Source organism: Cnephaeus nilssonii (genome assembly GCF_951640355.1).
Source record: "Cnephaeus nilssonii genome assembly, chromosome: 23".
Taxonomy (NCBI): Eukaryota; Metazoa; Chordata; class Mammalia; order Chiroptera; family Vespertilionidae; genus Cnephaeus; species Cnephaeus nilssonii.
Window position 1 is genome coordinate 5,106,238 of NC_137094.1, and position 27,043 is coordinate 5,133,280.

The window sequence follows — 27,043 nt, forward strand, 5'->3', positions numbered from 1 at the left end:
TATGAAGTTTTGAAGCTTGTTGTCAATACAACAGAATAGCATACATATCAAATCACATATATAGCAACATATGTGTAACTCCATATATTGAAAAAAAATCCGCATTATTAACCGGTACACCTCGTATGTGTCAGGAACAAATCCAAGGGCTCTAATGTGCATTATCTCATATAATCTTGCAAAATCTCTCAAGGTCTCTATAAGTATTCTTCATATTCCCATTTTATAGATAGACTAGAGGCCTGGTGCACAAAATTCGTGCATGGTAGGGTCCCTAGGCCTGGCCGGTGATCAAGGCTGATCGGGTCCTTCTGGTTGCCGATTTGGGCCTTCCTTTGTTTCACGACGCCCTCTGGTAGTCAGCGCACATCATAGTAAGCTACTGAACTCCTGGTCTCTTGGTCAAACTCCTGAGGGGACAATTTGCATATTAGGCTTTTATGTATTTAGATAAAGGAACTGGAATTCAGATTATAACTTGCCCAACCTGTATAGCTTATTCTACTTGAATTCGGAGACGACAATCTTTATTACTAACTAGAGGCCCAGTGCATGGATTCGTGCACCAGTGGAGACCCTCAGCCTGGCCTGCGCCCTCTTTCAATGTGGGACCCCTCGGGGGATGTCGGAAGAGCCGGTTTTGGCCTGATTCCCACAGGCCAGGCCAAGGGACCCCACCAGTGCACGAATCTGTGCACCAGGCCTCTAGTATGCATGTAAGATCTTTGATTAATCTCTTCCCGCCCTCCCCCCTCTCCCCTTCCCTCTGAGATTCATCAGTCTGTTCCATGTTTCCATGCCTGTGCATTGAGCATCTGCCCCCTGGTGGTCATTGCACATCATAACTATTGGCCGGTCGGCCAGTTGCTTAGGCTTTTATATATATAGATTAACTTTTCATTCCTATTGGAAACTTGTCAGATGTTAACAGTAATTGTACATTCTGTGATACAGTAAAGGCTATAATAAGATAACATGTCTTTCAGATTAGAAAAAATGTTGGTTTAATATAAAACCCTCTTTGGTAATGTGCAGCTAGTCCAGTAACTTAGGGATTTAAGTTAAAGTTATGTATATTTTTGTTCTCTGGTATCTTTAAATTTTTGTGTGAATGGCTTCTGTTAAAATTGTTAAAAAAACAATGGTAGACTTACTAAAATATAAAACATGATGTGGACTTAGCCATAAATATACTTGGACTGCATTGAAATGTTCTTTTCTTTTATCAGAAAAGCCCCAAACAGTAGAGTAGATGAAAGGGTTGGGGGAGAGAGAAAGAAAGAGGTACCAATTACTGTGTTTTTTTGTGACTGTTCATTGGATATTTTCCCTATGTTGTGCCATCTTAATTGCTCCTTGCTCTTGTAAGAAAGCTGATGTGGACTTCCTCGCCCTCCGCTCCCGTGGTGGCCATGGCTCTCCCGGTGGCCCTGGTCCTGCTCGGGTTGCTCTGTCTGTCTGGTCTGGACGCCGAACAGCGGAAACCGAGGATCCAGGTTTACTCGCGGCATCCACCAGAGAATGGAAAACCAAATTTCCTGAACTGCTATGTGTCTGGGTTCCATCCTCCTGAGATTGAAATTGACTTGATGAAGAATGACGAGAAGATGCCAGTGGAGAGGTCAGACCTGTCTTTCAGCAAGGACTGGTCTTTCTATCTTCTGGTGCATGCAAACTTCACTCCCAGCGCAGGAGCTGAGTACAGCTGCGTTGTGAACCACATTACTCTTTCTGAGCCCATGAAAGTTAAATGGGACAAGGACAAGTAACCAGCATCATGGAGGTTTGAAGATGCTTGCCTCATTTTGATCCAACTAATTTAAAATTCTGTTTTCTTTTTAATGCATATACATTATTATGCTTTATGAACACAAATTAAGGGGTAACATTGAGCTTAACGCAAATGTAATCTTCTTTATAATTTTACTTTGGGTTTTACGTCTTCCTAGTTGACCAATCTGCAGAAGGTTGCTGGTAGCTTGGGAGGGGACAATTCTTATGTTCAAGATTACCATTATGAAAGAATTTTCATAGAAAATTTACCTTTAATCTATGTTTCAGACATTTTGATATTTTTTGCTTCATTAAATAAAACTGTAATAACTTGGAAAAAAAAAAAAAGAAAGCTGATGTGAGGGTCACAGTCGTCTGAGAGAACATAATTACACAATTACACAACCCCCTTTCCCCATGACCCCTTGAGCCTTCAGGTCAGCAATAGCGATAACTTAGTGGCTGTTCTTCCAAAGAAGTCCTTCAGTTTCATTTTAGAGAAGGAAGTCTCTGCATTTGCATACAGCAGTGCGTTGGTAAGTGTTATGTATTTCAGGGGAGGAACAGGGTGCCTGTGGGGGCTCAGGTAGGTAGTTTGATGTTAGTCTTAAAACATTTCAGGCTGGGAGTGGTGATAACTTGTGATCCACTGGTGCTCTGGGAGTCTTAATGGTTGTTCTTTTCATTGCCATTTCAGTATGACTCATTAGGTAATGCTCTTTAATGTTTTGCTTGAATTAATGTGAATGTTTTGTAAGAATGCCAGACTTCAATGACTTATCAGCAGTTTAATTCTTAGTTTAATGTTAAAGCACATCAACCAGGGTACATATCATCACCGGGGAAATCCTCCCTTGCTTACCTTAACTTGGGTAACTTAAAAAGGAACATTAAAAAAAAAATGTCACCTGGGTGCAGTAGACAATCAGTTTGTTGCTGTGAACACTAAGTCCTTTCCTATGTGTGCAGCTGGGCTTTGTTTAGGTTCAAGAGGAGGGCATTGGGATGAACGTGGTGGTATAGGAACATAGGTCTCAGTTAGGAAAACCCTGTAATTTGGGATAGCTAGTTTATCCCTTTGGGAAAACTACTTGTAACCACAGACTCTTGGGAATCTGAAAGGTTCCCTGGTCCACCCTTGCTTGTGGTGCAATGTTTTCTTCTCTTTGTCCCTGACGGGCAGTTTTCCGGAATCATATTGTATGTTTCCCCTACTGAGAAGTAGACGGCTTTGATGTTCCTGCACCTGAATTTGGATCAGTACTTGTTTCTCGCCGTGTCCTTAGTTATCGTGTTTATAAAACATATGGAACTTGTTAACTTATCACATTGCGGACCAGTAGTTTTATTGCTAGCTTTACCCAGTGGCCAGATAAGTTTCTATTGAATGAGTACAAAAAGCGTTTTACATAAATGTTAAAGGCACACTTAAAAATTAAATACCCATTGCATTTTGAAGTTATTTCTTACAAGCTAATATCTTTTTAAAGAATTCTCGTGATTGGCCACAAGCCTTAGAACAGAAAACACGAGAATTCTCGTGATCCGTTTGCAATGTATTAACTTTATTGGCTAATATCTTTTGTTCAAGAGTTGGATGCATCTTTAGGGAAAAGTGCTGTACTGGGATTGAGTAGTTGTTCATTGCCTGGTGGGTGCGGATGGGCACTTGTGCGTCTGAGTGAGGGGAAGGCTTGTACTTGGCCTGCTCTGGGCCAGTGTAGCTTTGAAAGTAATCTGAGGGATAAAATACCAGCTGGTACCAAATGGATGGTTATGTACAAGATGGATATAGTTACTGGATGAATCAGTTTATTATATACTAGTGGCCCGGTGCACGAAATTCGTGCACATTAAAAGGGGATTAATTAGAGGAAATAATTTAATATTGCTATTTGCCTTTTCTCTATAATAGAAGTGTCAGAGATGAAAGAAAATCAGTAAAATGTATATGAAAACCTTCCTCCTGTCAGAGTCTGGGGCACACCAGAGAACCCAGAGTCAAGTCCCTGCCCACCCACATGCGCCTCAAAATCGCGTGAGACCCAGACCTGGCCGCCCCACTCCCCTTTGGGCTAGATCTAGACCCGGTCAGTCCCACTCTTGTCAAGCCCCGCCAGGCAGGGGACGTAGCCTCAGGTCCCCTGGCCTGGTGCCAGGATGGGGTGTGTGGCCTGAGGTCCCCCAGCACCAGGACGGGAAGCGCATCTTGAGGTCCCCCGTCAAGCCCTGTCGGGTGGGGGGCGCGGCCTCAGGTCCCCTGGCCTGGCGCTGGGGCAGGGGGAGCAGCCTGAGGTCCTCTAGCCCAGCACCAGGACGGGAAATGCACCTTGAGGTCCTCCATCAAGCCCTGCCGGGTGGGGGACACAGCCTGAGGTCCCCTGTCAAGCCCTGCTGGGTGGGGGGCACAGCCTGAGGTCTCCCGTCAAGCCCTGCTGGGTGGGAGGCGCGGCCTGAAGTCCCCTGTCAAGCCCCACGGGGGCAGGGGAGGGTGTAGCCTCAGGCCCCTGCTGATTGCTCGTTAAGGCTCCTTATGGGAACTTGGCCTCAGCTGTGGGTGTAGCCATCTTTGTGATGGAGTGATGGTCAGTTAGCATATTCCCTCTTTATTAGATAGGATATGAAAGCCTAAGCGACTGATTGACAGCTCAACTGGTCAACTGGTAGCTATGACGTGCACTGACCACCAAGGGGCAGACGCTCAATGCAGGAGCTGCCCCCTGGTGGTCAGTGTGCTCCCACAGCAGGAGCACTGCTACATCCCTCGGGTGATGACAGACTGCTGATTTTGGCCCTACTGCGGGGATCCTGCCGAAACCGGCAGTCCGACATCCCCCAAACGGTCCCGGATTGCGAGAGGGCGCAGGCCAGGCTGAAGGACCCCGTGTACTGGGCCTCTAGTAGTGATAAGAAGCATCTGTATAGAATGATAAGATGCAGATCTGCAACACTGAGGGTCAGATCAGTGAGGAGGGCTGCCATTGGCTTTACATACAACACCCTTAAGTGAGACCATTGGTGTAAAGATTAAACGCCCTGGCCTGACCCAGAATGCCATGTCACCTTGCATGGCAAACAGAATCACTTTGATGATAGAAGTTTTAGAAGTTTTGGCCTCCTCAAAAGGAAGATAGCATATTGACCTGAAGGTATTGGAGAAGATTTATTACATCCATAATTCATGAGTAGCACTCTTTTTCTGTTGGCTACTTAAAAAATTGAGATCTAAAGAGATCTTTTGACAAAAGGTTACATGAATTGTATGGAGATATGCTTTCATTTTATCAGAAAGGCACAAAATAGCAGAGTAGAAGGGAGCAGGGGAGGACTGATTACTGTTTTCTCTGAATGCTCATTGCTAATAAAGTTGATTTTTGCTGTGCAGTGTCATCTCAAGAGAGCTGATGTGAGAACCACAATTATGTCAGAGAATTTCAATATTCCTTCCCCTTCTCTTAGACTAACAGCTAGTAGGTATGTGTGAATAGATAGGTGTTTATTTGTCTTAATTTGCTAAGGTCTGGGAAACATTTTTTAATACAGCAAAAATTGGTTATTATTGAAGCTGGCTGATGAGTACATGAGGGTGCATTATACTTTAATTCCGTGTATGCTTAATGTTTTATTGTACAAAATGTTCAATTAAAGGTACTTTAAACATGTGTGACAGAAAATCTCATAGAGGGTCCCAGGAGTTACACTTGTAACGCTTATTAAAAATAAGAGACTTGAGTCCTAGCCGGTTTGGCTCAGTAGATAGAGCATCGGCCTGCGGACTAAAGGGTCCCAGGTTCAATTCTGGCCAGGGGCACATGCCCAGATTGTGGGCTTGATCCCCCCAATGGAGGGGCGTGCAGGAGGCAGTAGTTGATGGTTCTCTCTCATCATTGATGTTTCTATCTCTCTCTCTCCCTTCCTCTCTGAAATCAATTGAAAAAAAAAAAAGAGACTTGAACTTTTAGCGGTGTTTACAAATGTATATGCACAAGAAGGCTGAATCCAAACAAGGTTTGGGGGTGGGGGATAGTTTCTGACCCACCTGACACAGAACACTTACTCAATATTTATTGTAAGCCTCCTACATGCTAGTCACTGTTCTAAATACTGAGCTTGGAACTGGGAACAAAACGGACAAAATCCCTGCTTTGTTCTTAACACATGCCAAGCACTGCGTGTTTACATGTAATTCACAGTGCTTAGCACAATGCCCGATGGCAAGGTGTACCTTCAGTAAAAGTGACCTAGATGAACAGCATTTTAAAGGAAGTGCTGTTTTATCCCCATTTGACCATTGAGGTGACTGAGTCTTGAAGCGGTTTCTGGACCACAGTCACACAGCTTTGAATGGCAGCGCTGGATATTGGACTCAGGTCTCTGTGTTATCAAGCCCAGGCTATGCACTGTGACCTGGACTGCCTCCAGGGTGGAGGACAGTATGCACTTGCACACACACACTGACAGTTTTATGCAGAGCATCCTTCGGGTTTAGCTATACTTTCAGGTGCCTGTCCTGAGATGCAATTAAATCAAGTCTCCGGTCATTTAAAGCATCAGTTATTAGATACTGTTCTTGTGGCTTAGGTTAGTTTATTTTTCTTGTTTTAAGTTGCCCTGACTTGTAGTCATCATATTTGGTAGAAAAGAACTTAGTACCCAGCACCATGTTCTCATAGTAGGTCTTCAGTGGGTATTTGTTATAATGAAGAAATGAATTTTTTTTTATCATCTTATCCCTTAGCTGCATGTGTATGTACTAGGTTACTTGAGTTGACTTTTACTGAGATTGTTTTCTCTGCAGCTAGTTGATACGTAATAATTGGTTGTCTTAGATGTAGGTTGCTTTTGTGTTGCAGTGCCAGTATAGGCTTTTTAAAATTAAAGAAAGAGCCATTCTTAGTGTGCGAGAAACACTTTTCTCAGTTAAGCCGTCAACAGTTTCACATTAGAAATGGCAGTGCTGTGTAGGTCAGAGGAGACACTGGGCTTTACAGTCAGATAGAGCTGGACCTATTCTAGGTTTTTTAGTTATTTTGTCCCCTTCAGCAGTTGTGTAAATTTCATGACCTTTAATTTTCTCTTTTATAAAGAAAGGGTTCTCTAGTATCTATTGCGATAATAACGATGTAACTGAGTGTTTGCTACATGCAAAGCAGAGGGTTATGATGGAGTAAGTTAAGGTAAACTTGCCCATTGGTTACAGAGTCATTAGGGTGACTGCAGCCAGGTCTGCCTAATTACCAAGCCTGTGACTACTTTCGGGAAGGTATGGCCATGAATAATAGCTCCCTTCTTTTTCTTCAAGTAGTTTCTCCAGGTTTCAAAAAGAACATTAGACTATATTCATATTAAGAGATGATTTTAAAATATGGGACTTAAAAAAAGAATGGTACCTGTTGGATAAAGCTTTATAGTTAATTTTGTCAATAAGACTAAATTTTAATTTCAAAATCTCTACATTCCTTGATTGTATTTATTCAAGTATCACAAAAAGAGGAAAAATAGAATGCACAAAGAAAACTGAATAGTCAAAAGAGACGGTACAAGATTATTTTTAGAAACATTGATTTTGAGAAAGAGAAATGAGGTTGAAGTATATTAGCAATTAACCATATTTTAAGATTGGTCTAGATTCAGGCAAACAAATCGGTTTCAATTCATGTCAGAGATGTCTTTAAATGTAAGGGCCTAAAGCATGTTGTTTTTAATGGAGAAGTATGACTAGTTGGAACAATTTCTTTATGTAATCCCTCCTTTAAAAAGTTGCTGAGCTGGAGTAATCCAGAGACAAGCTGTCTTTTGTAGCTTTTTGTGGCATATTTGAGAATTGAATAGTCAAAGAGTTTTGAGCCTTAATGACGTGTCTGTTTTTACATGTAATTTTCAGTCAAATGCCAAGTTGAAAAGCTTGTCTGCTCCCCCCACCCTACCCCCAAGAAAAATAGAGTTGTTTTTCTTCTGTATATTTGCATGGGAATAAGGAGAAATAGGTTTTTGTCCTGAGAGTAGAAAAAAGGACATTGCACAAGTCAAGTTTATTTTAGGTGGGTCTTGAACTTGATTGTAGTTTGAAACTCTTCACAGAGCTTGAAAATAGCACCTCAGTTCAGTACTTGAATTTAGATATAAATGTATTTTTGCTTAGGTCTCTAGGTCCTTAGATATTACCCTCTTCCTAGTGCTACTTGGGCCGCAGAGCAAAGTCTTTCAGAATCTTGTTACTAAAAGTGTGTTCTGTGGGCCATTAGCATTGGTGTAACGTCATGGATTTTAGAAATATATAATCTTAGGCCCAACCACATTAGGTTAAAAATAAGTCTTTGGTAACTTCTGGCAGGCCTGAGGTTTAGTGAGTTTGAGTGGCCATATAGATTTGTTTTGTTTTGCTTTGAAGATGAAAGTTTCAGCTTTGTTAGTGATTGAGCATTTAGAAAACACAGCCTTGGTATCTGACATCAATTGGCTTCCACAGGATTAGGCAACAAAAGCACACTTAGTTCTTGCCAACGCTGGACCATCAGAGGCTCCCTCAAGGGCAGAACCTTCCTCTCTAAAACGTAGGACATGGAGGAGTTGCCCCAAAAAGAACTCGAAAGGGGTTGAGTCGTGTGTGTCCAGCTTCCCAAAGTCACAGTCATAACAGTCATTAATGGCTTTTGGACTTCCAAAGCATTAAAGCACTCCCACGTGTCTGTCTGCCGTGGGAGGGGGGCGATTGAGTACATAAAGATGTTTCTCAAACCCTACAGGGCCCATTAGGAAGTCAGTAATATGCCTAGCTAGGAGCAACTGAACTTGTAAAACAGTGTTTTTAGAAAATGGTTCTGAAATAAGCCTAGAGCAATAATTTATAGAGCTAGTCATAAAAGACTTTTTTCCTCTGAGATCAACAGAATACCCATCAGCAAAAGTAATATGGAGTCAAGGTACTTTTCCAAGTTAAAAAAATGTAATAAATAAAGCCATAATAAATCAGATTTACTCTAAATATATTCTGAACCCAAACTGCTAAATTATTATTTATCTCCAAGATATAAAACAAGTTAGACTTAGTTTAGTGGTTTTCCTTATTGCCAGAATCTAAGCCGTGAAAAATGGTCAACTAAAAAGTTAAGATGCCTACTAAATGAGGGAATGAAAGGATTCATCAGAGAAGACCAGATTGACCAAAAAGTCTCATATGAATCTTTAACAATAACCAAGCTGTTGAAAACAGGGTAAATCTTTAAAGGGAACTGTTTCTCTACCTTCAGTTAAACATCAAGTCCTGTCTCCTATTTCTTCAACTGTAACTTGAATTTGTATATTTCTGTTTTCACTGCAGCCAACCTCATCCAAGCAGATGCACATGTACACACACACACACACACACACACACACACACACACACACGAATGTATCCATGTACATACATGCCTGTGTGTTTTAGTGTGTATGTGCGCAAGTATCTCTGCTTGGATGAGGTGTGTGTGTGTGTGTATTTTAAGAGAAGAAATGGACCAACAAAACTACGTGCACTGTACTTGGGAACTTGTTAGAAATGCGAAGTCTCAGGCCACACCCCAGATGTACTGAATCAGAAACTCACTGGGTGCGGCCCATCCGTCTGTGTTTTAACAAGTTCTCCAGGCGATGATTCTGATGCACGTTGCCGTTTAAAAACCATTGCTACAGACAATGCATGCAAGACTTATTTAATTATGGCTACATACTGGAATGTGAATCTTAGGTCTTGACAATGGGGGAAAGCACAGCTGACAGCAGTTGGGAGGAGGAGTAGAAGAACGGGTAAAGGTTCTGATAACCTTGTTTGTGAAGGAGGAGTCAAGATATTTTGCAGTTGATAGAACAAAAATAAAATTGGAAGTATGTCTTAAAAGTAGCCAACAGGACAACTAAAATAGTTACCCATTGAGAGGAAGGGAGGGGGGTGTTCAGGGGAAGTCTAAGTTGACTAAAGCATCGTGTCCTAACAGGTCATGTCTTATAGGTATTTAAAGGTGATAAGTGAACTAGTGGAAAAAGTATATTAGAAAATTGGGAATAATTGCCAGAAGTTCCCAAAAATGCAATGGTATATATGATTGCTTTGGGGGGAGCCATTTTGTACTCTTTGACTTTTTAACCATTCTATATAATAAAAGCCAGATATGCTAAGTGTCTGGTCATCCGGTCAGCCATTCAACCAAACAAAGCGTAATATTCTAATGATATGCTAAGGCTGCTCAACCGCTCACTATGACGTGCACTGACCACCAGGGGGCAGACACTCCAACAGTAGGTTAGCTTGCTGCTGGGGTCCGGCCAATCGGGACTGAGCGAGACGGTCTAGACACACCCTGGAGACCTCCCTCAGTCACTCCCCGGCCCCGATCGTGCACCTGCACTGGTGGGGTCCCATGGCCTGGCCTGTGCCCTCTTGCAATTCGGGCTGAGGGACCCCCCTCCCCACCTCCAAGTGCATGAATTTCGTGCACCAGGCCTCTAGTATGCTATATATTACTTTGATTAACATTTTTTAAAAAAGTGCTTCAGTCTATTGTGAGGAATATATACTTACTAAATTACAGAAAGGGCTGCTTGCCACTTTTCTGGGCTCTTCTTCCCACGGGTGAAAGCCTCTGATTATTGTAATGGCATGTGGCACTTTCTGTATGGGTTCGAGGGGAGTGGAGTTGTAAAATGTGGCATGTGCTTTCCTGAGGCTCTTGTGGTTTGTGCTGAGTAATTAACCTTTAGTTTGTATTCTTCCCATATTTTTATTACCTCAAAAAATACCAGGAATCATTGGAAAACTAAAATTAAGTATTGGTTGAATGCTTATGTATTTTTTTATAGAATTATTCACAGGTTAAGACATCCTAAGTAGCACCTTCAGTAGGTTTTTTTTCTGGAGATTGGTTTGAATGCCTTCCACCTTCTGTATTTGAATTGTGTTTCCTGCTAATGAGCTTTCAAAGGCGAATGAGAGTAGGAGCCAATTTGGTACCTGTGCAGTTCTTCACCCAGGTGACTAGGAGCAGTCTTCCTATATTTTTATGGAACTTCGTTTCATTCAAAGGTAATAATCTATTTATAGATAAGAGATAAAGTGTTTTAATCTTGCTCAGGGGATCCTTGATGAGCCCAAAATGAAATCCAAGTGGAAAAATAAGCTGAGCACCAGTGCATAATTGCTGTGCTAGCTGATGCTTTAATCTTCTCATAAAATATTTATCTACGTTGATTTTTTAGATCTTTTCCATTGGAAAGTATATTTTGTTAGCTTTCTAATTAGTGTTGAAATTTAAGATGAAGTATAACTGCATTCATATTTTTAAATATGTTTTAAAATTGGTCAGACCACTTAAAAACATTATATACAAGGTGTCTCAAAAATGTATACACACTTTTTTTTTCTGATAGCTCAATTGATGTTTTTTTTCAGATTTAACTCATTGGAATGAATAATTATTAAAAATGTGTATACCTTTTTTGGGGGACTCCTTATATTGAAATAATTTCAGATTTATAGAAAGTTGAGGGAATAGTACAGAGAATTCTCATATGCCCTTTACCCAAATTCAGTAAATTTTAGCATTTTGCCATATTTGATTTATCGTACTTATTTTTTATCTCTATCTGCACACACACTATTGTTTTCTAAGCCATTTGAGAGTAGACTCCACACGTGTCCCTCTCCTTACTACTTTAGTATGTGTTTCCTAAGAACAAGGGTATTCTCTTACATCATCACTGCACACTTACTGAAATCCAGGAAATTTAACATGCACACAATATTTCTATCTATAGTCCCTATTTCCAATTTTGTCAATTATTCCAGTAATGTCTTTCTTGTATTTTTTTTCAGTCCAAGATCAGTATAGGATCACATGTTACATGTAGTTGTCATGACTTTTTAGTCTCTTTAATCTGGAATAGTTCCTCAGCCTTTCTTAGTCTTTCATGACATTAATACTTTTTTGAAGAATTCAAGCTGGGTATTTTATAGGATGTTCCTCATAGGGGTTTTTCTGGTATTTCCTCATAATGAGAGTTGAATTATTCATCCCCAGCCCCAGTATTACATAAGTGATGGTGTATCCTCAGGACGTCATGTATGTTATTCTTAACCTTTAATTACATACTTTTTCCTAATAGAATGAATAAATAAGCAGCAAATACATGTTTTTGAAAAAAAGATAGAAATTGATTGCCATGCTTTGTACAATAGATTTTTCTATAGAGACATGCTTGTGACATGATCATTTTCTGCCACTAAACCTGTTCTTTTTTTTTTTTTTAATATATTTTATTGATTTTGTACAGAGAGGAAGGGAGAGGGATAGAGAGTTAGAAACATCGATGAGAGAGAAACATAGATCAGCTGCCTCCTGCACACCCCCCACTGGGGATGTGCCCGCAACCAAGGTACATGCCCTTGACCGGAATCGAACCTGGGACCCCTCAGCCCCCAGACCGACGCTCTATCCACTGAGCCAAACCGGTTTCAGCAATGATGGTTTTTAACAATTAGTATTTCATGACATCTCACATTTTTTATGGTGTTCTGTAATGCCGGGGGTCTTGCCCAGCATCTAGAAGGGTTCAGGAATCCGGAGAAAGGCTGCGGTAAATTATTAAAGAGTCTAGAGACGAAAGCAGAGGCGCTTAGCTCTAGGAACCAAGTTCTCCTGAATCTCCAGACACCTTGCTCTTTATTAACACAGCTTGTCCTAAGGCAAAGTAGATATACATATCAAAGGTAAGTTTGGTATACAGTAGGCATGGTTAGATTGGGGGAACTGCCTTCGGCTGTTCAGGTGTTTGGCCAGCAGGAGGCAATAACGTGTAGATTGAAATGCCCCAGCTGTCTGGCAGCAAGCAATCATCTATGCAAATCTTTAGGTGTGGGGAAATGCCCTTAGCCATTTCCAGCAGCAGATTATGTATTCAGCCATACTGAACCCCCAAGTTCCATCAACCTTTTGATGAAACTTCTTGCATTTATGACACGCTGGAATTAGCTTCCGGCAGTTCTGCATAATATCCTGGCATTCAGTAAATATTCTTGTTGACTAATCAAGAGTATCATAACTTCCACTATGTATTGGAGATTGACAATCTTTACATTAGAGAATAATTATGTTTTAATTCAGTTTTTGTTTTTTTTTGTAGCGAAATAAGATTCGTAGACTCTAGACACTTGGAAAATATAAGAAATACCAGAAAATGCCCAAGGCTTACTTGATATTCTTTTACATTCTCTTTAATTAATGTTTTTCGGAAGTTACCTTAAACAATTTAGAGTTACCATATGCCTGTGACATTTTTGCACACAGCTATCTTTTGTCGCATGGTCTTCTTTTCTGCAGGCTAACTTGTCATCTCTTATAGGTAGATAGTTGGGGTTTTGACTGGTCAGCATTCATTGTTAGTATGATAGGAACTTACTAAATTTATACTTAGCTAATTAAGATTTTATAATAATTCTGACATGCTGATTTGAACTTTCTTTGTTGAAGGCAAAGAGAAAAAGATTTGCTTAGCAAATTAAATCTAAACAAGAAGCAATGTTTAATCTACTTGAGGCAAACGACTGTTTCCAAGAGTTTGTAAAATCAACACAAACTAAGGATATGCCAATTAAAATTATTATTTTTATTAATTAAAGCACTAATGGATTCTCTAAGGCACAACTTTTGACCATCCTCTTCTTTCGCATTTGTTGTGATTAATTAGGAAATAGGGACCTACTGGTATTTTTCAAACTCTGTTCATGACTCAGAGTAAGAAATACATAGTAGCCCTGGCCAGTGTTGCTAAGTGGTTAGAGTGTTGGCCCGCAGACTGAAGGGTCTCAGGTTAGATTCCAGTCAGGTGCATGTACTACTTGGGTTGCAGGTTCAATCCCCAGTCCCAGTCATGTTGGAGGCAACCAATCGATGTTTCTCTCTCACATTGATGTTTCTCTCTCTCTGTCTCTCCACCCCCCTTTCCACTCGCTCTAAAAATCAATGAAAAAATATCCTCAGGTGAGGATTAACAAACAAACAAAAGAAATACATACTATATTGCTTTCCAACACACATGCGTAACTGAAACAAAAGTTATAGAAAACAACATTTAACTTGCCTCTTGTGATGCTCTCTAGTTTTATTCTCTTACTAGAGGCCTGGTGCACGGAATTCGTGCATTGGGGTCGGGGGAAGGTCCCTCAGCCTGGCCTGTGCCCTCTCAAAGTCTGGGACCCCTCACTCCTTACCACCTGTCTGCTCGCTGCTCCTTAGTGCTGCCGCGCAGGTGGGAGAGGCTCCTGCCACTGCCGCTGCGCTCGTCAGCCATGAACCTGGCTTCTGGATGAGCAGTGCTCCCCCTGTGGGAGTGCACTGACCACCAGGGGGCAGTTCCTGCGTTGAGAGTCTGCCCCCTGGTGATCAGTGCACATCATAGTGACGGGTCATTCTGGTTGTTCCGCCCTAACGGTTGCTTAGGCTTTTATTATATAGATGTCTTAAATTTTAGAAAGTGCTTTTTGGGACTGACTACATTGATTTTACAAATTGATCAAGATTCACATTTTGAAAAAGTGCTGCAATAGATTTTGACCTGGAGTACAGAGACCATGGCTTCATCATCTTCCCGTTGCTAGGTGCTGGCAGCACCTGGCATGAAGGAGGGGCTCCTGGATGTTATTGAATGAGTTGTGGTTGGAAAGAGGAGTAAGAAATGAAATAGTTATCAAGGGAGTAGTTACCTTGGATATAGGCATGGCAGCAGAGGCCAGGTACTTCTGGTATTTATGTTTGGTGTTAGATTTTTGTTTTGGGGTAACATAAACCAGCTTGAGCTAGCTTAAGCTAAGAAGCATATATTAAAAGGATTCAGAGCATCTCAGAACTGATGGGCAGGACTGTATCTTGCAACTTGGGAAGGGATTGAAACTAGGAACTGGACAGCCTTCAAGAGCCCAGGCATGTTATCTGCTTCTCTCTGCTTGGATGTCCCCCCCGCCCCCAACGCAGAATGGTTTCCTCTGTTGCTCAGTCCACGTGACAATTTATGTCCAACTTTCAGTCCATCCTTTAGTTTTGCCTGTAATTTGAATATGGTAGAATAAATTAGTCTTTTGGTAGGTATTGTATGCAAGGTGTTATCTCAACTCCCTAGTTTTAGATTAGATCTCTGATATCCTGTGCTAAAATTTAGTATTTCAATGGCTCTGTTTTACCTTCTGGGTCATATGAATACACATTGTGCACATGAGTACATGTGTAATCATTGCTTGCAAAATGTTAATTAATTCACACTTTTGCAGCATGCATTCTTTGTACTAGGTTAGGCTGTAGGGTTGTTATGAAGATGAATGTAATGTATTTAGAATGGTTTTATCCCTTGAAGGTTATGGCCCTGGTCCAGAAAAGTGTACCAAGTCTGTGTTCATGGTGTTAGCTCAAAATTAGTCTTCAGTTTTTCCATACTTCAGTTTCATCTCTGCCTTGTTTATTTGTTACTTTTACCTCTAGCCTTCTCATCTGGGATGAAGGCTTGCTTTGAGCCTTCTTCACTTTGGCTCATTGTTTGTATTCTACATGTAGACTCAGGCCTTTATTCTAATAGTGATCCTTGTAGCCTGATCCCGGGGCCTCCAAGGGAGTCTTTACTAGACATTGCCTGGCATCCTGGCCCCTCTTGGACCCGTCAGAACAAGACAGCTGGACCAGAATATATGGCTGTTATCTTTATAGATGGATGGAGAAGATAAACTCACAAGTGTTTTTAAATACAACATTTTAACTGTCATAACTCACATTTGAATGAAGTACTATAGGAATGTTTATGCCAATGCCTGTCACATAGTAGGACCCCCCCCCCAAAAAAAAAATTTTTTTTGAAAAGAATTAATAAATGAATGGGGTAGTGTTGGAGCTGGTTTTTATGGGATCTCTAAAATTGGGCTAATGGGTGTGCAGTGGATTGGGTATTTTCACTGTAAGGACAGCCTGTGTGTAGGACCCAAATTGTGAACTGATGGAGAGCTGTTGAGTGAGAATGTATTGATTATGGTGGGGGAATAGCTCAAGGAATCGGGTAGGGCCTGGCTGAGAGGCCTGATAGGCCATGGTAGAGAATTTAGACTTCATTCTCTAAGAGCTACGGGAGAATTTCCAGTGCAGGGGTAAGGGGAAGAGATTTGTTCTTTTAAAGGCGACTGTGGTCTGTTCTAGCCTGGAGTGGCAAGAAATGAGCAGTATGGGCATGAAGCAAGATGCTGTTTTAAAAGTCTAGGCAAGAGATGATGAAGGCCGAAAGGTGTAGTAACAGTAAGGGTGAAAAGACTTAAATTTGGTGTACTTTGGGGAGATAGACTTGTCAGGAGTGTTTGCCCCAACGCAGGGTCAGGTTTACTCAGTCGGTTTAGTCAGTGTACAGGGTGGAGGCAAATGAGCTGAGCTTCAGGTACAGCACCCCTTCTCCCGTGTCCGCCTTCGTGACTCTGATCCTGTGTCTGCCAGGTTAATCATCCTTAGCCTTGTCTCCAGTTTTCCAGTCTTGTAGTTACTTCTTAGACCTGACTATAGAAATCTGGTTAGTCTCTTTGGCTTTTGGCTGTAACTCACACTCTGGTGCCACCCATTGGGGATGCTTCAGACACTAAAATGTAAAAAACAAAAGAAAACACCCCTGCCTTATGGGGCAGATAGAGATATACACAATCAGTTAAAATAAATGGTGGTGAATGCTTTAATGGAGGCATGGACAGAATAGTGTAGAAGCCAGGAAGAAGGACCACGGATGCTCCTGGGGTCAGATAAGGAAGAGGGAAAATGCTCTAGCTTAGAGCTGGTAGGTGAGTGTCTCTGATAGGAGAGACGTTTGAGGTGCCTGTGGGTTCAGGAGTTGATGACCAGGAGAGGGCTGGAATGATAGATCTACAGGATCTGGACCGTGACTGTTCTTTAGGGAAACTCAGAGACTCTGATGTAACTAGCCTGGGCTTGATCGGTATGTTTTAACAGCAACTGAGGTGATGCTGATATGCAGCCAGGGTTGACAATCACTGGTCCAGGAGAGAAGTTTTCCTAGAGAGAGTGGAGGGTAGGTGATGGCTGACCCCTTAGGTGCAGATCAATTTGGGAACATGGAGAATTGGAAGGAAATAGAACCAGACAAAAGCCCTAATTAGGAAACACCAGCATTGTGGTGGCGGCAAGGAGGTGCCCGCCAAGGAAAACCTGCAAACATAACCCCTGAATCTTAATTGCGCCCTGTTTAATTTAGGCTTTTGATGGATATTTTGCACAATCCTTCCCTCTTATGACCTAGAGTGGATTATGTATCAGGATATACCTTAGATCAGCGGTCGCCAACCTTTTGAACCTCACGGACCACCACTTGGTGACCGATGCCTTAGATGCCTAATTCACCTGTATATTGTTGATTGACAGGCTTGTGCAACTGGCAAACATTAATCCGTTTATCATTGATGTGGAAATCATGACCTTTACTTCTTATCAGCAGCAAGTACCTATATCTGCCTCCAAGTTTATTTAAAAGAAGAATGCATGAAAGTAACAGTTTCTAAGAATCCATTTTATTTTCTGAATTCAAAGTCACCTGTCATTTTTGTCATAAATTCTTTGAGGCATGAAATAGCCTGCCAGTTGTCTATTGCTCTCAGAGTTAATGAATGATTATCAATTTATCATGGGTAATAACCTAGCTGCAAATTGTAAAGAGGCATTCTATCACTTCCTAGCATTTTGCCTCATGGCTGTACCTGTCTTTCTACATTGGTCTTCTCTTCAGGATTTGGAAGCCACTGTCCCTAATGCTTTTAATAGAGCACATTTCTTACTTGGAAACCTCTTTGCACTTATAATAGCACAGTGAACATTAGTTGGTTATATTTTGCTTTGTGTAATACATTTTGTACAAATAAAATTTCTCGAAGTAGGACATTACAGCTTTACATTGGACCAGTACCGCATTATAGTTTCAGTGATATTTAATTTTTATTTCCAATTTATATTCCATTCACTTCTTGCAAGTAAAGTGTAGCAGTTTTCCAGCTCTCTAGCCTCTTGGTTAGGTAGTTAATGATTAGAAAAATAGGACTGTTTTAAGGAATCCTACTTTTTAAAGGCATACCACTCCCACCCTCACCCCCAACTGAGAGAAGAACTCTGTAACATGCTCTTTCAGTTCAAGGTCTTGGACTTGACTTTATCTGTATTTAAAACAAAAAACTGGGCCCCTGTCTTATCCAACTTCACATTTCTGACACTGAGCATAGTATTATAACTCAGTAAATATTCACTGAATTGAATTGTGAACTATCACCTGCACTTTCTCAATTATAAGTTTGTGGTACTGAGAAGTGGGTTATCTTAGGGATGTGGTTTTTATTTTAGCAATATAAACAGAGGTGACTACATAGCTCAATGTGATTACTTTAAGTTGCAAACTTAAGATTTTCAGTCCCAGTTTTTTCTTTTTAAAAATGTATTTTTATTGATTTCAAAGAGAAAGAGAGAGGGCAAGAGAGGTAGAAACATCAATGAGAAGAGAGAATCCTTGATTGGCTGCCTCCTGCATGCCCCCCACTGGGGATTGAGCCCACAACCCAGACATGCGCCCTGATGGGGAAGGGAACAGTGACCTCCTGGTTTATAGGTCGACGCTCATCACCGAGCCACAATGGCAGGGACAGTTCTTTCGTTGTTGAAGAGCTGCCCTCAAAACTTGCGTCCAGTCCTGTTGTCCTGTATAGACTTCTTTGAGTATTTTTACCTGTTTCACTGTGGCTCATTCCATAGAAGCCTAGCACAGTGGTGTGTGTATAGTAGTGGTTACTTAAATTAATTAGTAAATATGCTTTAATGAAGTAGGAGTATAAACACTGCTGAGTTTTCTTTGAGATTTTAGGATTTTTTAGTAATCTCTGATTAGTTATTACCATTGCTATAGATGATTTACCTGTGCATATTTAACAAGCTTCAAATCCTTTCAGCTTCTAAAACTTGGAGGAAATAAAATTCTGTTCTGATTGACTACTTCTACTTCTTGTATTCTTATTCCTAAAACATATATTGGAAAGCAGAGAGAGAAATTCTCCCATTATTAGTTTGCCTGATTCATTTTATACATTGCTTTGGGTTTTCTTCATGTGTTTATTTTATCTCCCCAACCATGTAATACATATTTCTCCTGATGGAGCCATAGCTCACACTTTATTATAGCTGCTACAGAGTTGTGCACATAGTTAAGAACTTTATAAATTGTTGATTGGTCTCTTGGCTGGCTGATGAGTTATGGGGCTAACCTTCACAGTGGAAGCATTTGCCCCTATCTCAATGCATCACAGTTTCTTGATGGATGCATATCTGTCTTATAAAAATATTTCCTACAGAGAATCCCAGTTTCCCTTCTTAACTCATTTCATAGTTGAATGATCCTTACTTTTTAGGAAGCATATCTCTATATTTTTTCAGGATTTCTCTTTTTGCAATGTGAACAATTTTCTCATGAAAAATAGAGTGAAGAAATAAAATAGTCACTATAGACAAGCTGCTGAGTTACTGCAGTCAAGTAGATTGAGGTTCGAGGAAACGATTCTATTCTTGTTTGAACTAGCCTGGGAATTTAAACTTTTGAACTTTCTAGACCTGTATTAATGCCCAGATAGATATACATCAAATCTCCAGAGAACCCTCTGATTACCCCATGAAGGACAAACAAAAGAATGTGCATGTATCTAGACCACCTGACACCCATTATCCAGTCATCTAGAGGATCACCATCTTGGATCAATCCAGAGACTAAGAATTCAGTACAGATTTTCCTAAAAAATGTACTTTTTACTATAAAAACTCTTAGCTTTTCTTTCTTCTTTGGAACACTCTGGGTATTGCCTAGTTGTGTTTCCAGTTTGCAAACCCTAAGGCCCATGCGTAAATCTTTATGCTTTGTAATCTAGATTCATATTAAAAAATAATGGCAAGCTTTCTTTATTCCTTCTAGACTTCAACAGAAATGTTTCTAAAATACTTCTAATGTTTCATTGTTTCAAACAAAACATTAGAAAGTTATGGACTGATATAAATTTTGCATTTTTTCAATTATATTAAAATTATATTAGCAATCGTCTATTGCCATTTTGATAAGGATTAAAGATCAAGAATGGTTTAAAATTTTGTCATATGCTTTTTTTGGCATAGATGATCATTAACTTTTCTTTTTTGATCTGTTTATATGGTTATTTATATTAGTGAACTTCCTAAATTAGAATGAATAGTTTGCGCTCCTAGCTTATATTTCATTTATAGCACTTCTGAGTTCTTTTTGGTATTACTTGTAAAATTTTTACATTAATATTTGTGAGATCTGACAGTAATTTTTAATGTGTTTTTTGGTGTTTGTGATGCTGTAAATATCTGACAGTTTTTCCTTCTTTCTCTTTACCATAGAAAAGTTTAAATTCAGTTATTTCTTCTTTTAAAATTAAAAGAATGTTAAATTAGGAAGGGAACTAAGAACTTTAGTCTAGCTATCTTAATTCTATAGGTGGAACAGTGGCTTGTTTATAGCTACTTAATGGTAACTACTTGGTTTGGGGAAATAACCTTTATTGAGAATTTACTCAGGTGTTTAGAAACAGTATCACCCAAAATGAACAATAACATATTTTCATGTACTCATTAGATGTGAGTTTGCTTATTTGAATATCTAAAGTCAGAATAAAAAATTATGATTTTTAAAAAATAGACTTTTTTGTAAGAGCAGTTTTAGATTCATAACAACATTGAGTGGAAAGTACAGAGTTCCCATCTGCCCCATGCACATGAACAGCCTCACCCACTATCTACACCCCCCACCAGAGTGGTACGTTTGTGGTAATTGGTGAACCTACATTGACACCTCATTATCACCCAAAGTCTATAGTTTACATTAGGGTTTATTCATGGTATTGGGTTTTGACAAATGTGTAATGACATTTATCCACCAATATGGTATCACACAGAATAGTTTCCCTGCTCTAAAAATTCTCTGCTCTGCCTGTTCATCTCTCCTTTCCCAAAACGGTCTCCACAGTTTTGCCTTTTCCCAGAATGCCTTACAGTTGGAGTCAAATAGTATGTAGTCTTTTCAGATTGACTTCTCTCACTTAGTAACATGCATTTAAAAATTCTCCATGTCTTTTTGTGGCTCGATAGCTCGTTTTTGTAAGTTCTGAGCAATATTCCATTGTCAGGATAAAATTCGATTGGCTTTGGATGGCTGAATGTCTTTCCTGAAGATCATATCTCAGTCTCCTTTTAATCCCAGAATCTAGTCCATCAGCTAATAAATTTTAATTGAAAGCCAACGAAGTGCTTTGTCACTCTGGTGGTAAGGCAGTGATCAAAACAGACACGATCAATGCCTGTCCTCCTGGAACCTGGCACACTTTCTAGAACCTAACAGGTGCCTGGTGAACGTGTTTGCTCATGCACATCCTTTGGAGATTCTTTGTCTTCTTTAGTTTCCGAACATGGTAATATGCGTTTATTTCCACTAGGTGGTGGTAGAGTCATGTCCCCAGAACAGTTTGCACCATAATTAAGACACTAATTGTTTGCTTATAAATGTAGTTCTCTTCATAATATGTAAAATTTAAATATCTTCATGTGAACTCACTAGACTAATTAAAATGAAAACTTTTAACACATTTTTCAGAATGAATCTTAATGGGTAAAATTTCTCACATTCTTAACTTTGTCTTCCTTTGTTTAAGAATGAAACATTATTGAGATTGGGCTATGTGTGAGTTGGGTATTCAGAGTTGACTATGATTCCCTTTTTGTCCTTTACATGTCACAGTTCAATGAGGGAGACAGACATGAAGAGAAGTCCAAAACACACTGATTTATATGTGTCTTAAGTGTACCATTACATGAGTTTTGACAGATGCATACACTTGTGTAACCCAAATCCCCATCAAATATAGATCATTATCATCTTGGGGTGGCTATTTTTAAGGGCCGTGAGCAGGCTGAGTAAGCAGAGGAAGCCAGTTGAGAGAAAAATGGAGATGATGAAGCCAAGCATTTCCTGAGATAGTATCCTGGTTTCTTGAGTTGTTATTTATCAGTTCAAATTTAGTCTATGTGAGTCCTGGATGCGTCTTGGTTTTGTCCAGGAGGTTTTACATGAACTGGTTTTGGTGGTTTTCTGTCACTAGTAGTCAGAACAGTACGTCCTTTAATTTCTAAGATGAGGGACTTGACTCTGTACTCCTGACAACATAACTTAAAACCACGCAGAACAAAAAATCCCTTCCAAACCTAATAGCAATAGGTTATTGACTAGCAGGATTCAGTGCTTCAGTGCTGCAAACCATAGCCTAGTCAGAGCAGTCAGCTTCATTGCGCACTCACTGTGAGCCAGGCACCCTGCCTCTTTGTGGTCATCACCTCTTTCAGGGCAGCCCTAAGCTGTAGGTGGCTGTTGTTCCCTCGGCCAAGAACTTCACTGGGTAACTGGTGTTCAAGGAGGTTATCGAACTTGTCTAGGATCATAGCCAGAGGAGTCAGAATTTGATACCCAGGTTTCTCTGGTTCCAAAGTAGGGTCTCCCTGTCCCCTTCCCCCCAAGCTCTATGCATTGGCTCTCAAAGTGTGGACTCAGGAGCAGCAGCATGTTAGCAATGCAAATTGTCAGGCCTCACCCCAGACCCAGTGATTCAGAAACTGGGAGTGGGACCCAGCAATTGATGTTTTCACAAGCCCTATAGGTGGCTCTGATGCATGCCAAAGTAGAGAACCACTGCTTTACATCAAGGACTCCTAACGATCACAGGGCCACATCGACTATATTCCCATTTTATAGGTCAGAAAATGAGGTTCAGATTGGCAACTTGCTCTTGTAGGTACAGGAAGTGGAAGATACGGAGTGGAATCCAGGCCAGTCTGACCATGAAACCCATGACCAGGTGAACTTTATGTTAGGTGAATTTTAACTCAGTGAAAACCAACCGAACCATCACTACCAACAAAAAAACCTGTATTGGTTTCCCAGGCTGTCTTAACACATTAAAACTTGGTGGCTTAAAAGAGAAATCTCTTCTCCCACAGCTCCAGAGGCTAGAAGTCTGAAGCCAAGGTGTTGGCAGGACTTTCTGTAAAGGCTGGAGTGGAGAATTCTTCCTCGACTCTTTGGAACTTCTGGTGACTCCTGTCAATCCTTGTCATTTCTTGCCTTGTAATTGCCTGACTCCAGTCTCCGCCTTGGTTGTCACAGTATTCCTCTCTGTGTGTCGGAGTCTCTGTGTTCTTTTCTTAAAGGACACCAATCATTGTGTTTAGGGCCCACCTAATCCGGTATGACCTCATCTTAACTAATGACATCTCAACTAATGACCTTGACCTGTTTACAGATAAGGTCACATTCTGAGTTCTGGGTGGACATGATTTTGGGGGGCATACTGTTCATACTGTTCATACCATAGCACCTTTGTAGAAAACCAATTGACAATATACGAGAGTCTGAGTCTGTTTTTGGAGACTGTATTCCACTCCACTGATGTATGTATCCGTCTTTATGTCAGTGCTATACCGTTTTGATCACTTAGCTTTATATTAAGTCTTGACATCAGGTAATGTGAGTCCCCAACTTAGTTCCTTGTAAAAATCGCTTTAGCAATTTTAGGTCCTTTGCTTTTCCATATCAATTTTAGAATCAGCTTGTCAATTGCTGTAAAACGAACTGCTGGGATTTTTATTTGGATTGCTTTGAATCTGTTGATCAGTTTTATTTCTTACTATTAATTGAGTTTTCTGATTCATTTATTTAGGTCTGTTTTTGCTAATGTTTCATAAGGGGCTTGAGGTGTTCCTTGGCCTGTGGTTGTACAGCTCCAATCTCTATCTCCATTTTGCCCTGGCCTTCTCTTCTCTCTGCATCTTCGCCTCTTCTTATAAGGACAGCTGTCACTAGATTTAGGGCCCACCCAGGTAATCCAGAGTGATCTCATTTTGAGGTCCTTAACTTAATTACATCTGCAAATATTCTTTTTCAAATAAGGTCACATTTATAAGTTCCTGGGATGAGGGCATGTTCATATCTTTTTGAGAGCCATTCAGCCTGCTAGAAAAATTGTTACTTTATGGTAAAAATAGCAAACAGAAGCAAGCCATATTTACATACTGAGTATCTGAGTATGTTAGGATCCCTTCTTCTCTGATCTCATCTCTTACAACTGTCTTCACCTCACTGGACTCCAGCCACATTGCTTTGTTGCTGTTTATTAAACACTCCAAGCAGTCTCGACCCTCTCCCATTGCCTGGGTCTCACCCTCCTGATGCTACAAGCTCTCCCTCAAAGTCATTTGGGTCTCTGCCCAATGTCATCATATCGGACGGCTCTCTCTACCCTGTCTAAAATACCAACTCTCTATCGTTCTATATGCTCTCCACTGCTTTCTTTTTCTTCTGAGCACTTACCACCATCTGATATCTTTCCTAATTAACCCTCTGTCTATTGTTTGTTTCCAGAAATTGTAATGTGAGCCCCATAATAGTAGGGACTCTGTTGTTCATTAATATATTCCCAACACCTAAAAAAGCACCTGACACATGGTAAATACTTAGCACATTTTTTTGAATTTATTAAATGAATGAGTGGGTGATTTTCTTTAGTAGAGAAGTACCCCTTAACAAAGGAGAGGACTTTAAAAAATTACTTTTTAAAGAAGCTCCTAATTATTAAATTTTGGAAAATTTGAGTATTAAGAAAGAATAATAACTTAATCGACTGAAACATTTTGAATAAGTAAAAATCCATTAGTCCATAGTAAAGGGTAGTGGGGCAGGGGAGCGGGGAGGACAGAGAAAAACAGCAAAGCTCTGCCTTATAGAACTAGTGGCCCAGTGCATGAATTTGTGCACATTGAAAGGAACTTAATTAGAGGAAATATTTTAATATCGCTGTTCGCCCTTTCTCTATAATAGAAGTGTCAACCAAATTCACGATCGACAATGACAGATGGAAACACACGTGCGATTGGTGCCAGCGAGAGCTTTGTATGTATCACGCATGCGCGAGTCAACTTAGCCTTTTATAGATATAGAACAAACTTGCTTAATTAGACCTGCTTTCTTTCTTTCTTTTTTTAAAAAATATTTTATTGATTTTTTTACAGAGAGGAAGGGAGAGGAATAGAGAGTTAAAAACATCGATCAGCTGCCTCCTGCACACCCCCTACTGGGGATGTGCCCGAAACCAAGGTACATGCCCTTGACCGGAATCAAACCTGGGACCCTTCAGTCCACAGGCCAATGCTCTATCCACTGAGCCAAACCAGTTAGGGCTAGACCTGCTTTCTGATGTAGCTAAACTTTTTCCAGCCCAGTGAAGCACCCCAATTTCTCTTTCAGGTAATTGTCAGCAACACAGCAGTAAATATCAACACGAAGCAGATTATTATTGTAGATCACACAGGGAGAACAAAGGGTAAAATATTTAACTGCAGCACTGTTTGACTACATTCTGCGCAGTGAGAAAACCTGAAGTCATTTTCAAGGTCCACCATTTCTTCTTTTCAGTCGGGTCAAGTTTCTAAGCTTTCTAAATCTCCGTTTTCTGGCTAATGAAAAGAAAATAGGATTCCACCAAGTCTCCTATCTACCTACTCCAGGACTTCTGTGAGGATCAAATGAGATGAGGCACAGGAAAACGCTTCACAGACATTTGGTTAAAGTATAAAGTGTTTCCACCTGGCTATGAAGCAAGTTGTATTCCTGGGCTGCAGAAACTCCAAGGAGGGTAGTCGTTAGGGAGAGGAAGCCGGGCATTGCTATGTGACGTCATTACCTGGCACCCACAGCGACTGTTTCCGGGCTGGGCTGGGCTGTGGGCTGCATTTTGCGCCATGGGGTCTCGGCAGCGTCGGCTGAAATTAGGTGGGCTGTGGCTTCGGGGTGGTGGCGGGGCCTGTGTCCCGCTTGGGGGGAACCGAGTGTTGCTTTTTGGGCGCCAGGTCCGTGGTGCCATTTCTCTGTGTGCATCACGGCAGCTTGTGCATTGACCGTCTGCCCCCGGTGGTCATTGCACATCATAGCTACCAGTCGGAAGGTGGGAAGGACACTTAGCAAATTAGCCTTTTATATAGATAAGACTAGAGGCCCGGTGCATGAAATTTGTGCACGGGTGAGGTCCCTAGGTCTGGCCGGCGATTGAAGCATGAGCGTCTGGCATGGAAGGGCAGGTCCCAGCCGACCTCCGGGCCCTGAGCAGCACCTGGGCCCCCGGGCCCCTGTGCGCCCCCCTCCGCTTGAGTCATCAGGCCCCCGCCCGGCTCCCTCAGCGCCTGGGAGCTGGGCGGCGGCCCCTCCCCCCACCACCACTGCTGGTTGCTGTCTGCGGGGCGATTGGCTGGGCGATTGGGCTCCACACGCACCCGCCTTGGCCTGGCGCTGCCCGCTCAGTTGCTCCACCATCCTGCTGTGGTCCCGCTCTCGTCAGGGCCCATTGGGGCCGGCAGCACCTCCACTGCTGCTTGCTGCCAGTGCTGCATCGCTGATACCTGCCATGTTCCGCGCTGCCCCCTGGTGGTCAGCGCACGTCATAGCGAGCGGTCGAACTGGTTGAACTCCTGGTTAAACTCCTGGTGGAATTCCCGGTCAAGGGGATACTTTTCAAATTAGGCTTTTATTATATAGGATGCCTTCTAATAGGTATAGACCAGAGATTTTCAACTGGTGTGCTAGAAGAATTTTTAAAACAAACAATACCTGACTAGTTAGTAGTACTGGACTCTCTTCACTTAGATTGTCAAATGAAAAATGACACCAGCCAACTATAGTTGTCCAATGTGACTGAATATTAAAATTATACCTATTTTTTGTCAGATCGGCAAAAATCATATTTTTTGGTGTGCCACAGAATTTTACTAATTAATTTGTGTGCTGTGAGATGAAAAAGATTGGAAATTGCTGGTATAGATAAATGGTAGAAAATCACCATTTTGAGGTATTCTTGCAAAAATGTTTAACTTGAATGTAATTGAGCCTGTACCAAACTTCAAGGTTTTAGGGTGGGGGGGGGTAATGGTAAGATATGTACACATATAATACCTCAATAAAAACAAACAAACAAACAAACAAACAAAAAAACTTCAAGGTTTTAGGAAACACGGCAGGTAGAGAAACAAGGTAAATGGCCCCTAGCAGTAAACAATCACAGAAGTTCAAAATGCATGATATTTAATCAGGCAATTTTCTGGGGCTTCTCAAAAGCCATTGTTGTACAAAG

The 27,043-nt window shown here is 41.0% G+C and overlaps 2 protein-coding genes across 2 annotated transcripts in view; both read left to right on the top strand.

The window, feature by feature from the left end:
- The window catches only part of SMYD3 (SET and MYND domain containing 3), a 519,877-nt gene that overhangs the window by 22,961 nt on the left and 469,873 nt on the right, over window positions 1-27,043 (top strand). The window lies entirely within an intron of this gene.
- Window positions 1,376-2,092, top strand: LOC307094773 (beta-2-microglobulin-like). Its single transcript, XM_079763816.1, has one exon. It carries the CDS (start codon window positions 1,377-1,379, stop codon window positions 1,767-1,769), a length of 393 nt encoding a protein of 130 aa, XP_079619942.1. The 5' UTR covers window position 1,376; the 3' UTR covers window positions 1,770-2,092.

Excerpts from the sequence above, each read along its gene's own strand:
- LOC307094773 (XM_079763816.1), top strand. The coding sequence starts at position 1,377 with ATGTGGACTTCCTCGCCCTCCGCTCCCGTGGTGGCCATGGCTCTCCCG.